Genomic DNA, 14,749 nt, shown 5'->3' with positions numbered 1-14,749 from the left:
ATTCTCTGCACATTTCTAACATTTAGGACATTTTGGCCATTTGACAGAATTACATTTTGTCCTTTCGCTGTACTTTGTATAGGCCCATCCTAAGAAAGTACATATACCCTTCATTTGTTTTTTTACCCTAATGTATAGTCCTTTGCAGGAATGCACTCCTCCACAATCACACCTAAAAGTTTCTCAGTGCAACATCAGTCTGGTGTGGTAGCCACATATCTGAGTATATGGGGTTTATGTGCCTTGCTCAAGGGCACCTAAAAGATGGTAATGACGGACAGGCAGGTGTTTCCATTTTATTTCTCTTCCCAGATTTATCCTGCTGGTCCGGGATTCAAACCGACTGCCTTACTGGCACAATCTTGACTCCCAAACCTCTAGAACCTTTTAAAGGAGACATATGATGATCATTTTCAGGTTCATATTATATTTTGGGTTTCGGTTTACATCTTTAAAATATCTTCTAAAAATATTTATATATTTTAATCTTACTGTCTGCCTGAGTATAGCTGTATTCATCCTCTGTCTGAATCGCTCTGTTTTAGCGTCTTTCTCTTTTGATTTGTCAGCCTTTCCCGTCTCCTGCATCAGCGCTGTCTTCAAAGCGTCACTGCAGCCGGGGACTCAACGTTTTTCAACCACACAGAGTTTAGCCTCACTTTTACCGGTGACTGTATAGTTGTGACATCACAACTTTACAGAAGTCCTGACAGAACGTTTAAAAGCAGAGTTTCTGAATACGGGCTTTATGTATTTCTCTGCATATAGCACTTGAATCAGACCTGCTCTGTATCAAAGAAAATTATGGAAATCTCACTTTCTACAATATAAGACCTTTAAGATAAGATAAAGTTTATTTGCTGTGCAGCAGTGGCAATGCCAGTTGGAAAGAGTGCAAATATTAAAAATGTGAATATAGAAAGTTATATCTATGTTATTGCACATTATATCCTATTATTTACCGAGCAATACAGTAAGTAACCTTTGTTTTCTTAAGTGAGTTAAGTCCTCACCTTGATTTTACCGTAATGTGGCTGCATTCCATTCTGAAGAAATTACAGGTTAATATCTTAATGACAGCTATCTGTTGTATCTCCTCCAGGGATTTACATTGTGCTATACATTATGTCCAGTTAATACATTTGTAATATAATACAAAAAAAAGATGGGCACATTTGGATATCATTGTACAAAATACAAAGCTTGTGGTTTGAATCTCTGATTGTTTGGGAAAAGTGCAAAGTGACCCTCTTTATCTACTGCTGAAAAGAAGGCTTATAAAATGGAAGCAGTTAACCACATGCATTTACTCTGTATTTTACTCTGTGATTTGGTGGTGAGCCCAGATGTTCTTGTTGTTGTACACATTGGGAATGTGTATGTCATTAAATCTTTATGTCTTTGTTTTGCATGCTCAGTGTACTACAGACATATTTTGCAGAGACATATTTGTATCTTGTGTAACCTTTGAAGTGACTTTACCATTATAAAGAGAGTACCTGTACTTCAGCCTCTTAGTAGCAGTATTCATATCCACAAACCTAATGAAATCAATCTGTTAAATCCACGGCAATTAAATATTACCTTCTCATGCATACAAAATATAGAAAGTAATCGCTGCATCTTTTTAAAGTAATGAACAATCAACTTTAGTTTCCATTTCTTACGGGAAAAAGCATACATAAAACTTGACAACATTTTACAATGAAAATGTTATTTATATTTTGGGTCCACAGATTGCACAGGCTGTTGCTATCACTCTGTTCTGGATAAATAACGTTCAGTTGTGTGTGCAGACAGACACCCAAATGTTCTCATAAAATGACACAAGACGGCACCTGGGGCCATTATTTGTAGAACTGATTTATAGCGGAAATAAACCCTTGTGACAAGCCTGCATTTAAGTCTCTTCTCATTTAATTGAACCCGGTTCGCTTTTCTCTCCCTAGTCAAGTCTGGGTTTGGTGTACGAGCAAATGGTGTGTGTGTGTGTGTGTGTGTGTGTGTGTGTGTGTGTGTGTGTGTGTGTGTGTGTCTTGTGTGTGTGTGTGTGTGTGTGTGTCTGTCTGTCTGTCTGTGTGTGTGTGTGTGTGTGTGTGTGTGTGTGTGTGTGTTGTGTGTGTGTGTGTGTCTGTCTGTCTGTCTGTGTGTGTTTGTGTGTGTGTGGTTGAGCTTGGTTTATGAGGACAGCACAAAGTGCACTATAGACTTCTGCAGCAGACATCCTCCGCTCTCTATTGTTCTCTTTCTTGTGCTGTCTACCCGACATCTGATTCATAAAATTTCCATTTTTTTCCCCAAGAGTGATATCACTCTCTTGTCTGTTTGCTAAATATGAAGCTACGGCCAGCAGCCGGTGGGCTTAGCTTAGCACAAATCCTGAAATCAGGGGAAACAGCTGGCTCTGTTCACTAATCAACCCGTTTGTGTAAATTGTTAAAAAAAAAAAAACGTACACAGCTTCCATCACAAGATGCATTTTGGGACATTGAACAGTTTTAGACAAACTATTTCTAGTGTTGTGCTAATCTAAGCTAACGAGCAGCTGACCGTAGCTTCATATCCAAGTTATATCATGAGAATTTCTTAGATTTTCTCAGGTAATTCTCCAGCATAAAGTGAATAAGCCTATGTCCAAAACATTTGAAGTAATTGTTTTGGCATCTGAGTGCTGTAGAACCTATGAAAATAAGGTTTTATTCCCGAATCAATCAATAAGTTTATATATAAAGTACTGAAATACTATGGACGTTCAACATTCAAATAAATCTCAGGGATAGACATATTTAAGGAACTGTTATTCTCTTCAGGATCCCGCCGCTCCCTCAGCCATCCAGCACCTCCCTCCTGCTGCTCTTGTTTACTAACATTCTCCAGTCACATGGTCTCGTAATGACCCAAGCACTTGCACTTCCTCTCTCTTTAGCCGTTGCCAGGATACAAGGTGTTCGTTACTTTAACAATAGCATGTTGACGCAGGTCAGGACTGCAGTTTTCCAGTGGGGGAAAAAAAAAATAGTACTTCTGTGGAAGGGTATTTTTAGAGAACTGGCCCTGAAGGCAGGAAACTGGCTTTTATATTCATTCACTGTAAAGCAGTTCAGGTTAAATGGATTGTTTGTGTGCAGGGGGGAAGTCAATGGAGGGCTGTTGTGCCCTTAAAAGATGAAGAGAATGAGCATTTGACCATAGATGATTTCATATTTGGAAAAGTTTATGAGGTAAGACTCATATCTCTGTTCATAATCATTTGAGTTTGTCCCCCGAAACTGAAGGAAAACACTAAAATGTGCAATCAGTTTTCTATTTCTTCTCCTCACAGCTGCTGCATGTAGAGTTTGTAAAGGCACCATACAAGTGCAAGGCCATTAATAAAACCACCTTCAAACAAATCTACAAAGATTTGGAAGTTCTTTTCTGTGAAGGGTGTAGCTCTTGTGCTCTAAGGGCGAATGGTTTGCCCCTTGTTCCCTATGCGGATCCACTGTAAACACAGATCTTCAAAGACTGGCTGGACACGCACCACAGTAGCAGGTGTGTGTGAGTGAGGGAGAGCGAAGGTTATCATAGCGCTGTTCTCGACTGCTGAGCTCATACAGCTGGTAAGCAGCAAATCTCACTGAGGGTTAAAACACAAACACACATGCAAATATTGCTTTAGTGTCACGCATTGATGTTCTTAAGTTGTGAAAACATTGTGTGTTATGACAGTATATAAGAAATAGTTAGAGCACTCGTCATGCAGCAGGTATCACAGTCTGTATAGTTCATATCACACACATATATAAAACGTTTATGTACACCACATTGACCCATAGCAATTTACTTAATCATCCATGCTGTTGTGTCTGACTTGTGCCCCTCCTCGCTTTGGCACAAGTCATTAGTCTAATAAGTGGAGCATATGGATGAGGATGACCATTGTTTTTTTTGTGGATGATGGATAGTGACTGTCTCCCAATCTAACATCATTATCCTAATGTACTAAATGGACCAGACAATGACTTTCCATGAGCCCTGCCAGGGGACAGAGGCTAAATCTACTCTGTCAGAGTGAATGTATAGTCATTGTCTGGTCAGTTTAGTACATTAGGATAATGATGTCAGATTGGGGGACAGTCACTATCCAGACATTTGTGCTGATTTTGACAAATTGGAAATTCAGATTATTCCTGCACTTAACCTTTATACTACTACGTGCCTGCATGTCAGTTTCATTCTCTGACAAATTATAGATGCTCACTGTGTCAAACATACATGTGACTTGTTGTAAACAATTCCAGTCCCGAAAATGGCAGCTCCAGAAGTAAATGCAGTTAGGTCTCCACCTGTAGGATGAGTTGAAACATTGCAATGAGCAGAGTAAACTCTGAATTTAAAACAGTTTTCATGCAAAGTCTTTTTCCATGTTGTGCATGGCGTTTTTAAGAAAGACTTACGTGGTTCAAAGTTTATTCTTGATCTTGAAAAAAGCAGTGGAGAAGGTCTTTTAATGGCTGTTCGGGAGCTTTTGATCATATCGCATGATTTTCGGACATCAGATGAAGATGAGAACGTCTACTGTTATTAATCAAACAATTGTTAATCATCTGTAAGCATATTCAACATCTACACTTCAAAACTGGGCCAACTCCACCTGCTGATGAAAAACATGTGATATGATTGAATCAATGTTAATTATTGTGTCCTTCATGAGACGCGGCAATTCTCAGTATATTGAATGATGATACGTTTGCACAACAGATGATGTGGTCAACCTTTCTGTAATTATTTTTACCTTTTTGGAAGGAAAATGAGGCTGGATGCAAAGAACTCCATCTTGCACTGTAGAATCTTATCAAGCTGCTATCAGTCTCCCAGCTGTAGCTTGTGTTACAGCCACCAGGGGGCAGCAGAGTCCTTTGTTTCTAATGGAATAGCTGAAACCATCTGTGCACCTACATCTGCTGCTGACTTTCAGTGTACGTTTTCCTAAATGGTTCAGCCCTAACCTCATGTTAATTTGCTGTGTTTCTTGTAACTGCAGCTTGAATCAAGGGAAACAGCTGTTTCAACCAAACAAAGTCAGACTATTACCCACAGTGAATCAAAAAATGGACAGAAAAATAAACAAACAGAAGTCATGTTTTGTCAGGTTGAAGCAAACAAATGTTGGCGATCACAGAACGATTCCATGGGAACTCTCACCCAGGATTTATTCTGCTGTCCTGTTGTGTTTTTGGGAATCTCCCATGTTAGGAAAGCCTTAGCAGCTGGATGAAGGTGGGGCTTTACCCACAAAAACCAAACACTGGCAGGGATTTTAGTTGGGAAAATGCGTGGGCTGAATGATGACATGCTTGTGTGAATCCAATGATGGATTGTGATGAGTGCCAATAATTACTAACATTAAGAACTCATTGAGCTCAGATAAAGACACAACAGAGTATCAGAGAGAGCGTGTAGGCACATGAAACTTATTTTTCAGCTGTTTAGAAGAGAGGTTTAGTCACGAAAGGTCATTAGCTGTTCACACTTTTGTGGAACAGCTGAGCACCTCTAATAAGACTGCCTGTCTCAGAGGATATGTTACATGACCTGCTAGCTTGCGTGGCACTATACAAACCTCCAGCCAGGAGATAACTGTGTTGTCCATTTTTCACAGTAGTTTATAAATCCATTAAGTATTTCACTTGTATCAGACAGATACTAACCTGACACACTCTTAGAAAGAAAGGGTTCCATAAGGGTTCCTCCCTATTTGGAGGACAGGGTTTTTCAAGGGTTCTTTGTACGAATAATGGTTACATTGAGAACCTTTTTGGAAGTAGCAGTTCTTTAAGGACCATGGGTGTTAAAATATCCTCCCAGCTAACCCTTCAAAAATTCTGATTTTGTTTTTGTGTATGTGGCCCCAGGCTAACCTGTTGGGTGGAGAATGATATAAAAGACTCAAAATAGCTCTTGGTAGAACCTCCTGGGTGGGTTCTATACTGAATCCTAGGAATACTAAAGGGCTCTATGTATAATTCCCTGGGATGTTACTATTTGGCAACCTGTGAAACTGGAAGGTTTATGAATAGAATCTCTTTTAAATACTGTACATGAAAAAAATTGGTCATCAATGGTTTCTGTACCTTATACTGTACTACCTGTTTACGTCACTGAGCATGATGGGAACCCTAGTGGGGGAACTTTGAAATATATTCATTCCATGAATACAAGCAAAACAACACCGACACCCATGCATTTTTTGTGAACACTTCACAATTCAAAATCTTCAAATAAGGGTGTATAATAATCCACTCATACATGACAACACCCACATAAAAAAACATTCAAACAGCCAAATCAAACAAACAAAAAACCAAGAAAAAACATACATAGTAACGCTCTTATTCAAACACACTCATTGGCTTGTGTGTTGTGAGGTTTAGAACCTGTAAATGGATTTTAATTATAGGTTTGCCAGTAATAGTAGAGTTAAGTAGGAAATAAACCCATGTAAGTGTGCTTATAAGTTTTGGGCAAGAAGCATTGAACTGGTGCAAGTTATGTAAGGATGAGGATTATGGAAAAAACAACACTATATTAAAATATAATAATAATAATAATAATAGATTTTGGCAGCTAATCATGAGACTATTTCCTTTTTTTTCCACTTCATCACACATCAGGTAGGAGAAAAAAGAGTCAGTACTGTATGTGTCAGAACACAGGAGTGACGTACTGTGTATGTTAGTACACTGTGTGTACACGTGTTGGGGCTCACGTGTTTGTGATTGTGCATGAGAGGGAGAGAAAAAGGAGAGGAATGGAGGGAGTGAGAGTTTGGGGGGAGGAAGAGGAAATTCTCCAGCCCTGCCCTCCGATTGTGTTCTGTGTTCTGTGTTGTAAGGGGGTCCAGCCCAGCCCTGTGGGAGTATACGCTCATTCCAAGGGACCAGGGGAAGGAAATCACCCAGCCTTAGTCACACACACACACACACACACACACACACACACACACACACACACACACACACACACACACACACACACACACACACACACACACACACACACACACGCACACTATCAATGTTCCCCTTCCTCCCTCCTGCCAATGTTCTATAGCATACCACAGACCCAGAGTCAGATAGCAACTTAGTGTTCCACACTCCTCATCGTCTCCTCATTACAACTCCCAGCACTGCTGTCCTCTCATTTGCCTAACGATTGATGTCAGCAGTTGTTGCACCCCCACTCTGTTATTCACCCTTTCCATCTTTTCTCTTCTTCTTGGCATCGCCTTTTTTTCTCTCCTCATCTTCTCCCCCTCTTCCCCCCCTTCTTCTTTCGTCCCTCCACCAGGAACATTTCTGCTCTGTTTATTCTCCCAAAGCTCCGACTTCCTAACAAGGTAAAGCCTATCCCGAGTCCTCTGGGCCGGGGCGCTTTCACACCCAATATGGAAGTCCTGCTTCTTCCCATGTGGCCCACAAGGAGTATTGTTTACTGGGGACTCATGTGCTGGGAACGGCGTTGGACGTTGTCCTGATGGACAGGCACATTTCTTTTAATGCTTATCAAGATCACAGCCAAGTATGTTTGAATGTCACATGTGAGAAAATTCCATGTGACTCATGGTTACATCAAGAGTGTCGAAAAGGCTTGGTGCAGGGCTCGGCTCGTTACTCTCTCTATGTCTTGATTTTACAAAAATTAAATAATCGTCCCAATCAGGACTTCACGTTAAGGGCAAAAACTGTTTTCTTAAAAACTTTGACTCCTGTTCTCAGTCGGAAGTAGTGCCAAAACAACTGTTGATAGTTTTGATAATCAATAATCGTTTAAGCAGAAATGCAGTTTTATTAACTGGTTCAAGTTATTATGGCATTGCTGGTTTCTCCATTTTATGTCATCAAAAGTAGAATAACTTAAGGCTTTTGAAACACATTGGACCAAACAAGCTTTTGGAGACATCATCATGCACTCTTGTGATGGCTCTTTTTCACTATTTTGTTACATTTTACAGACTAAATGATGAATAAGCTATTCAATGAACCCAAAAACCTGATGGAAAAAAATATGAAAACTCTAGATTGAAAATAGTAGTTGGAGCCCAGATTGAATGGTTATATGTTCCTCCGTGAATTGAGAAAATATAATCAACAGTTGATGAGAATTGTGAAGCCAAGTGGTTACAGAAAATGCCATATAACCGCAATGTCTCGGGTTCGATTCCTGCATTGGGACCTTTTGTTGCATGTTATACCACTCTCTCTCTCTACTCCATTTCTGCACTTACCTCTGTCTAATAAATGAATGCAAAATACAATAATTCATTGAGAGCATACTGTTCCAAACCAAGTAGAATGTGTTTCATTATGTTTGTCAGAGTCTGGACTCAGTCTGTGCCCTGTGACACAATATTTACATGTTGTCTAAAAAATCTCCATTCGGTTTGACCCTGGGAACTCGAGTACTTTTGGAAAACTTGGAAATGTGTATCCCGGTAGGACTTCATGTGCCACCCACATTTGAAGGCCTCTAATTTAGAAGTCAAACTGACTTTCAAATGTTACCCCCCAAGTGCAAATATAGTCCTGCGTGTGCTGAAATAGAAACTAACTGCACCATGATGTAATTACACATTTGGCTCTGAAAAGGAAGCTTCTCACTTGTCCTAGTTTCAGTATGTCCACACTCCTTTTCTCCCAGTTCAAGGTGTGTTTATCTTATGTACATGTAAAAGTGAACATCATTTTGTTTTAGGCCTGATATCGTATATGAGGAGTTTAACTTATGACATGTCAATATCATACGTGCGGAATACTTACAAATACAAATCTACTCAAAATTAATGAATAATGTTGGTGTGCCAAATAAATGTCTGCTGGATAAGATTGAAGGCCCTGTAGCTGTTGGTTGACCCCAAGGTGCTCAGAACACCTAAACTTTGACCCTGAACAAGGCAAAGTCCTGTTTATGGTTTATAAGAAGCTATAAAGTTAGCTTAACAATATTAAAAAGGCAAGTCCATAAAAAACACATGTAAAAAGGCAAAAACAAATAAAAACCAGGACTATGACAAACACAAGTCTATAAAAAAGGTGTTCATAAAGATTTAGCTAACCTAATAAACTCATCAGACCGGTCAGTATGATGTCTTGGAGCCTCAAGTCTTGCCTTCAATTTATCTTAAGGTTAACGTGTTAAACTCCTATTGGTTTTAATCATTCTTTGTTTATTGACTTGTCATGTTAGCACTGTTGATAGCTGCTGCACCTCAAAGCTGCACATGACTTCTGGTCCAGGTTGTGCAATACCTTTATTGAAACAAGTTGTACCAAGCAGTCAGTCAAAATAATTCCAGTGTAAGTGCCAAAATTCTGTTAAAATTTAACTCCGATATCAGCAATAGACTGTGTATAAGAAGTAAATGTAGTCATCAAGATATCGTTGGTATGTGAACTACTGGCTTGAATCCTCAAGTTCGGCATTTTAGCCATCGCCATCTTGTTTTTTGGCCTAGTGACACGAGAGGTGGAGCTAAGTACAACTGAACGCTTAGTTAGACATTTGTAGGTTGACCAGAATGTTAAAATTAGTTTAATGACCTGGAAACACACTGTAAAAGGTTAAAGTTCTAGGACAAAAACACAGACAACTCACAGACTGGACAACGCTGTAGTAGCGACCCGTCAGTCATAAGGTAGCCACAACCTAAAGCATACCCTGCTTTGTTGTCTATTTTACTCTAAAAGGGACAATAATTTACCAAATTAACATCATGCTGTATTGAAGAAGGCTTGAAACCAGCGATTGAGACCATAAACTCATGTTTACAATGTTTACTGTGGTAATAAATCAAGTGAGAAGTAGGGTAATTTTTTCATAGACTTCTATCCAACCAGACTTATTTTTACAACCAGAGGAGTCGCCCCCTGATGGCCATTAGACAGAATTTAAATATAAGGCACTTCTGCATTGGCTTCTCTTTTCAGAACCGGATGATGCCTCTTGATATTAGCTTAATGAGAAGCTGAGTAAAGCACAAATTTGACCGCTGGGCAGTTTGTGTTAATTTAACCCAAACAGCCAATGAACCGCCAGTACAGACGTTAGCTGTAAGCTAGCTGGCAACATGCGCACTGAATGTGTGTGGGATTGAGCCTGTGTATTTTTGTTCAGTTTAGCCCCTCTCTCCCGTTTCTTCTGGTCTCTGAACGTTCATGAAGCACCGTCATAAAAGCCTCAGTATAAGCATGATTTGTTTCTGCTCAAGTTTAAACATTTTCAGCTCTCATGGACGCCTCTTCCCCAGGCAAATTCGAGTCTAATTGCGGCTTGCCATTGACTTTGTAAATAATCGTGCTTTGAAAGGACGGCCATTTCATAATATACACCAGAGCACATGGTTTCAAGAACAAAGGACTGTGTTTGAGAAATATCTTGTGTGATTAAGCGACATACATCAGAGAGAACAGAGTGTTGGGAAGCACACTCTATATCCGAGGCAACAAAGAAAACCAGGAGCATAGGGTTCAGAATGAACAAATGAAATAACACAGTAAAACACAGACACAATCTCCACGCTCACACAATGTGAGGACTGACCACCTCCCAAATTCATATCAATGACTTAACAACTAATCACGATAGATATTACACTGGCTTTGAAAAATGTGGCCAAAGACAGGAAGAATAACTCATTACATAAGGTCTAGGGTGTTCCAGTAATAGCATACAAGCTTCTCCTTTATTTGGAAAGCTTACGCCTCGGCACACTGAGCTGTGTTTTGATTTTCTGTCCTTCGAGGGGCTCTAACAGTTTATGAGCCGCTGGTCCAGGTGCTCTCCCCCATTGACCCTTATTTGTAGATTCAGTGGGAGTCCATAGAGAGTGCAAGGGGGCAGAAGGGAAGCTAGAAATTTGTTGAAATTCAATAGTAAAACAGTGGCTTTTATCTTTTTTGATTGTGTGCTAGATTTTTGTGAATTCCTTTCAACTCTGAATGTGACATACATTGGGGATCATCATTACTGACGAACTTAACCATTTTGGTTCTCTCGCTTTGCTCTCCTCAGTGTTGTTTCCTGCCAAAACAAAGCTATTGAGTGACAATTGGACTTACATTTGCCAGGTGGCCCGAAACATGTACCAGTGAAATATGTCCACATCTATAGCAGCTTAGGCACAATATTTATTTCAAACATTCATGGGCCCTAGAGGATGTAATTACTCTGGTGAGCCCTTACATTTTCATGTAGTGACACTAGTATTTGTCACATCTTTGATCAGTAGTGAAAGTTCACGAAAACTATTGATGGATTGACATGAAATTCTGGTTCACATTCCGATCAGCCTCAGTTATAGTTATAGTGCTAATTAGCAATGTTAGCATGCAAAAAAGCTGAACTTAGATGCTGACCATGGTAAAAATGACACATCAGCTTGTTACCAGTTTTTTTGTGAGCATGCCTCTTTCAGAGCCAGTGACATTGTAGGTAAGAATTGCATTATCACTTTTGCCTAACAAATATCCAGCAGGAAATAAAAAATCGTCTTGCCATGTGACAGACCTTCAACATGTAGGAATCAAAGGTGGACAGTTGTATATGTGCTAAAGAGAGACAGGCGAAATATCACAAATTATTCACTGAATTGATATTTGTTCAGTCCAGAAAATGATGCGCTGTGCTATAACTTAGAGGAATGTCATGGTTTATGTGCAGTTGAGTTTTGTCTATAGTCTCTCTATAAGCATCTGTCTGGAACATCTGTGCAGCTGTCTGTGAAGCTCTGTTCTGGTGTGGTGAATACAAAATGTCCAAGCTCGCATTCATCAGAGCAGTTCCAGTGGAAAGACCCACGTCATTATTGATTTTACCATTATGTGTAATGTTCGACTCTGCTGATCATATTCTCAAAGTGAATTAAACCAAACAACATGGATGTCAGTTCTTTTAAAGCATATCACAGTCTTTCAGAAGAACGATTTAAGCCTTTGATATGGAGCCAGTGTGCAAAGAACACAGAGCTAACATTGGGCAGTATTAGCCTGCTAACAGCAGATGATATTTGACTTTGACCACAGAACAAACACTCTGGAATCTGAACGAACTTCTTGCTTTTTCATACATCCTTGACAACTACTCAATGTCATGATTCATGCTGGACCACAGTGTTTGGATTGGTTCACTATGTTTGGGAGTTTTTTCATGAGCTGTGAAGTTAATTCCATTTTTTCTTTCTTTGTGTTCTCTAGTGTGCCGAATAGCATGCCACAAGAAATGTGAAGTCAAGGTAAGAGTTAAACCACACACCTTAAGACACAAAATGAATAAAAACAAGGCATTTACAGATGTGTCAGATGTGTTTTGCTTTAGACATGGAAAAAAAAACACAAGAAAGTCTCCTAAACACTCTGAACTTCCCTTTTAAAATCCATTTGAGCTTTATCGGGAGGAAATATTATGTTTTAGGTGGAGTCAGCTACTCTGTGTGTGCATACATGCAGATGTTGAGGTAGGTGGAGCTTGGGGAGTTTATGTTCTGCAAAAAATCTAAAGAATGTCTAAACAAGTGCTCTTTGTACCAGAATGTGTTTATACTGGACAAACTCTTGAGTCTTGGAGATTGCCCCTACGTCTAAAAATAAAAGACCTCTGGATGGAGCCGTCGCTTGATTCATCTTTGTTTTGGAAAGGCAAAGAGCATGTAGACGAAAGTGGGAGGGGGAACGGATGAAGCTGAAGTTTCTGCAGGGTTCTTAAAGAGGGAAAGTTTTGGGTGTAAAAGTACAACTGCTTTGGGAGGTTTACAGGGGGATTTGCACACACACACATGCACATGTAGAGTACATATGCACACCTATGGTTATGTGCAGCCCTCATCTGGCATCCATTATTGAAATGGGTGCTTCTTGCCAGCTTTGCCCAATCCCTCTTTTACTCTCAGGAAATGCCATGGGTGTAGGGCAGACAGGCCATGTTAAGTACGAGGTGGGGGCTTTGGCCAGCCATGCAGGGAAGGCTTCTAGTAGAACAAAATAACGGAAATGATAAGCCCAGCCCATGCCACCTTTCACATTTGTCTTTGCATTGCATTTTTTTAAGTGCCAGCAGATTTGGCCAGCAGAAACCCTTCACTTTTTCAGTGCGTGTGTACATAAATTGGGTATCTGGAGAGCCCACCAACCCACAAACTGTGAAATAAGACAACCCAGTCAGTTATTTGTGGGCTGCCTCAGATCATTAATTTCCCATCCACCGCTTGAGAACTACGTTTGAAAAGGTGCGCCATATTTTTATTGCAAGAAATTCAGAAGACACTGGGCTTAGATAGAGATTGACTACAGGTATAGTTAGACATGAACATTTTCTAGTTGAAGCCCAATATATACATATGTAAGACATGTCCCCATTAATAAATGGTTGACAAAAATGACAAAAAAACTTCCACAGACCTATAGTGAATTAAAAATGTTATTTGTCCAGGTTTTGAGAAAATGTTCCCTCCACCCCCAAAATATGGAGGATGAATAACATGTTTTTGTAGAGCAAAAATGACAGTTTAACAAAGTGTTCATACGGACTATTTCTTAGAAGAAACGGTTAGAACCCTATTAGGGTACTTCTGTGTTTCACAAAATGCAGTTTATGATTTATTTATGCACGATGCCCCCATTATATCTCCTTATTCAGGTCTTATTCAGGATAATATTTACACCACAACCACTTGTTATTTATGTTGTTCTGCTGCAGAACAATGTGTGATGTACGAAAGCGTTCGCTACATACTTGTTGATAACATTTGAATTTCCGGAAGTCACGGGTCAAATCTGTGGGAGGAGACGTTAAAGGAGCCCAGAACATACTCCCTGTGTCTATATATGTACAAAACTAGAACCTTCCATCTCCAAAAATCACAGCAGCATTTCCTTTTCTAAACATTTCAACTGAAAATGACACAGTTTTGGCAGGAAGCAATTTGCTAACAACCATAAGATGAAAAACAAGGGAGTGACCACGACCGGGTCAAGCTTGATCACTATCGGCACTCAGTCAGGCCTACAAGAATGTCGGACACATTTTTATGGAATATTTATTTTAAGAAACAGATAAAGCTCTTTTCTATGTACTGTCAGTCCTGCTTGACCTTGCATGTAAGGGAATCTAAACTCCTGATCATAACTCTTAGCTGGGACAGTTTTCCCAAGTACACACTACAGTTATAAATCTTTGTCTCTAGATAAGATTAATATGCAGCCCGTATTTAACCTGGCAACTGCAAACAAATGGTCAGACTAGTGTGTGTGTGTGTGTGTGTGTGTGTGTGTGTGTGTGTGTGTGTGTGTGTGTGTGTGTGTGTGTGTGTGTGTGTGTGTGTGTGTGTGTGTGTGTGTGAGTGTGTGAACACCCTGAGGTGTGTTTGCTCTCAACTGGATGTGAAAAATGCCAAAATATCTTGTCAGTAAGATTTCACTCCTTGGTGATAACAGGAGGGAGCGTATTAGATCACCATGAAAGTGGAAACAGGATAGATTTCAAGCTCATCTTTCCCCAAACCCTTGTACATTTGTGCTAAATATCCTACCTGTCATATTTTTCACAAGTCTTCTTTAGAGTCAGGGTGGTGGATGGGTCAAAGAAACACAAGACTTACACCCCAGTTAATGTTCTCTTATTCTAATTTACGTTCACAGTTTAAGCTTAAACTTGTTTTAAGCCAAACCATAATCATTTTTTTACTTAAACTAACCAAGTAGGTTTCGTGATTTTT

The 14,749-nt window shown here is 39.7% G+C and overlaps 1 protein-coding gene across 3 annotated transcripts in view; it reads left to right on the top strand.

The window, feature by feature from the left end:
• The window catches only part of tns1b (tensin 1b), a 163,835-nt gene that overhangs the window by 48,108 nt on the left and 100,978 nt on the right, over positions 1-14,749 (top strand). For all 3 annotated transcript variants that reach the window (XM_054614701.1, XM_054614700.1, XM_054614703.1), the window contains exon 3: positions 12,234-12,271. In XM_054614701.1, the coding sequence (XP_054470676.1) occupies positions 12,234-12,271 (38 nt within the window). The remainder of the gene's footprint in view (positions 1-12,233; positions 12,272-14,749) is intronic.

Source organism: Anoplopoma fimbria, chromosome 16 (genome assembly GCF_027596085.1).
Source record: "Anoplopoma fimbria isolate UVic2021 breed Golden Eagle Sablefish chromosome 16, Afim_UVic_2022, whole genome shotgun sequence".
Lineage (NCBI taxonomy): Eukaryota > Metazoa > Chordata > Actinopteri > Perciformes > Anoplopomatidae > Anoplopoma > Anoplopoma fimbria.
The sequence above is the reverse complement of the archived record's forward strand: the minus strand, read 5'-3'. Positions and strand labels throughout refer to the sequence as shown.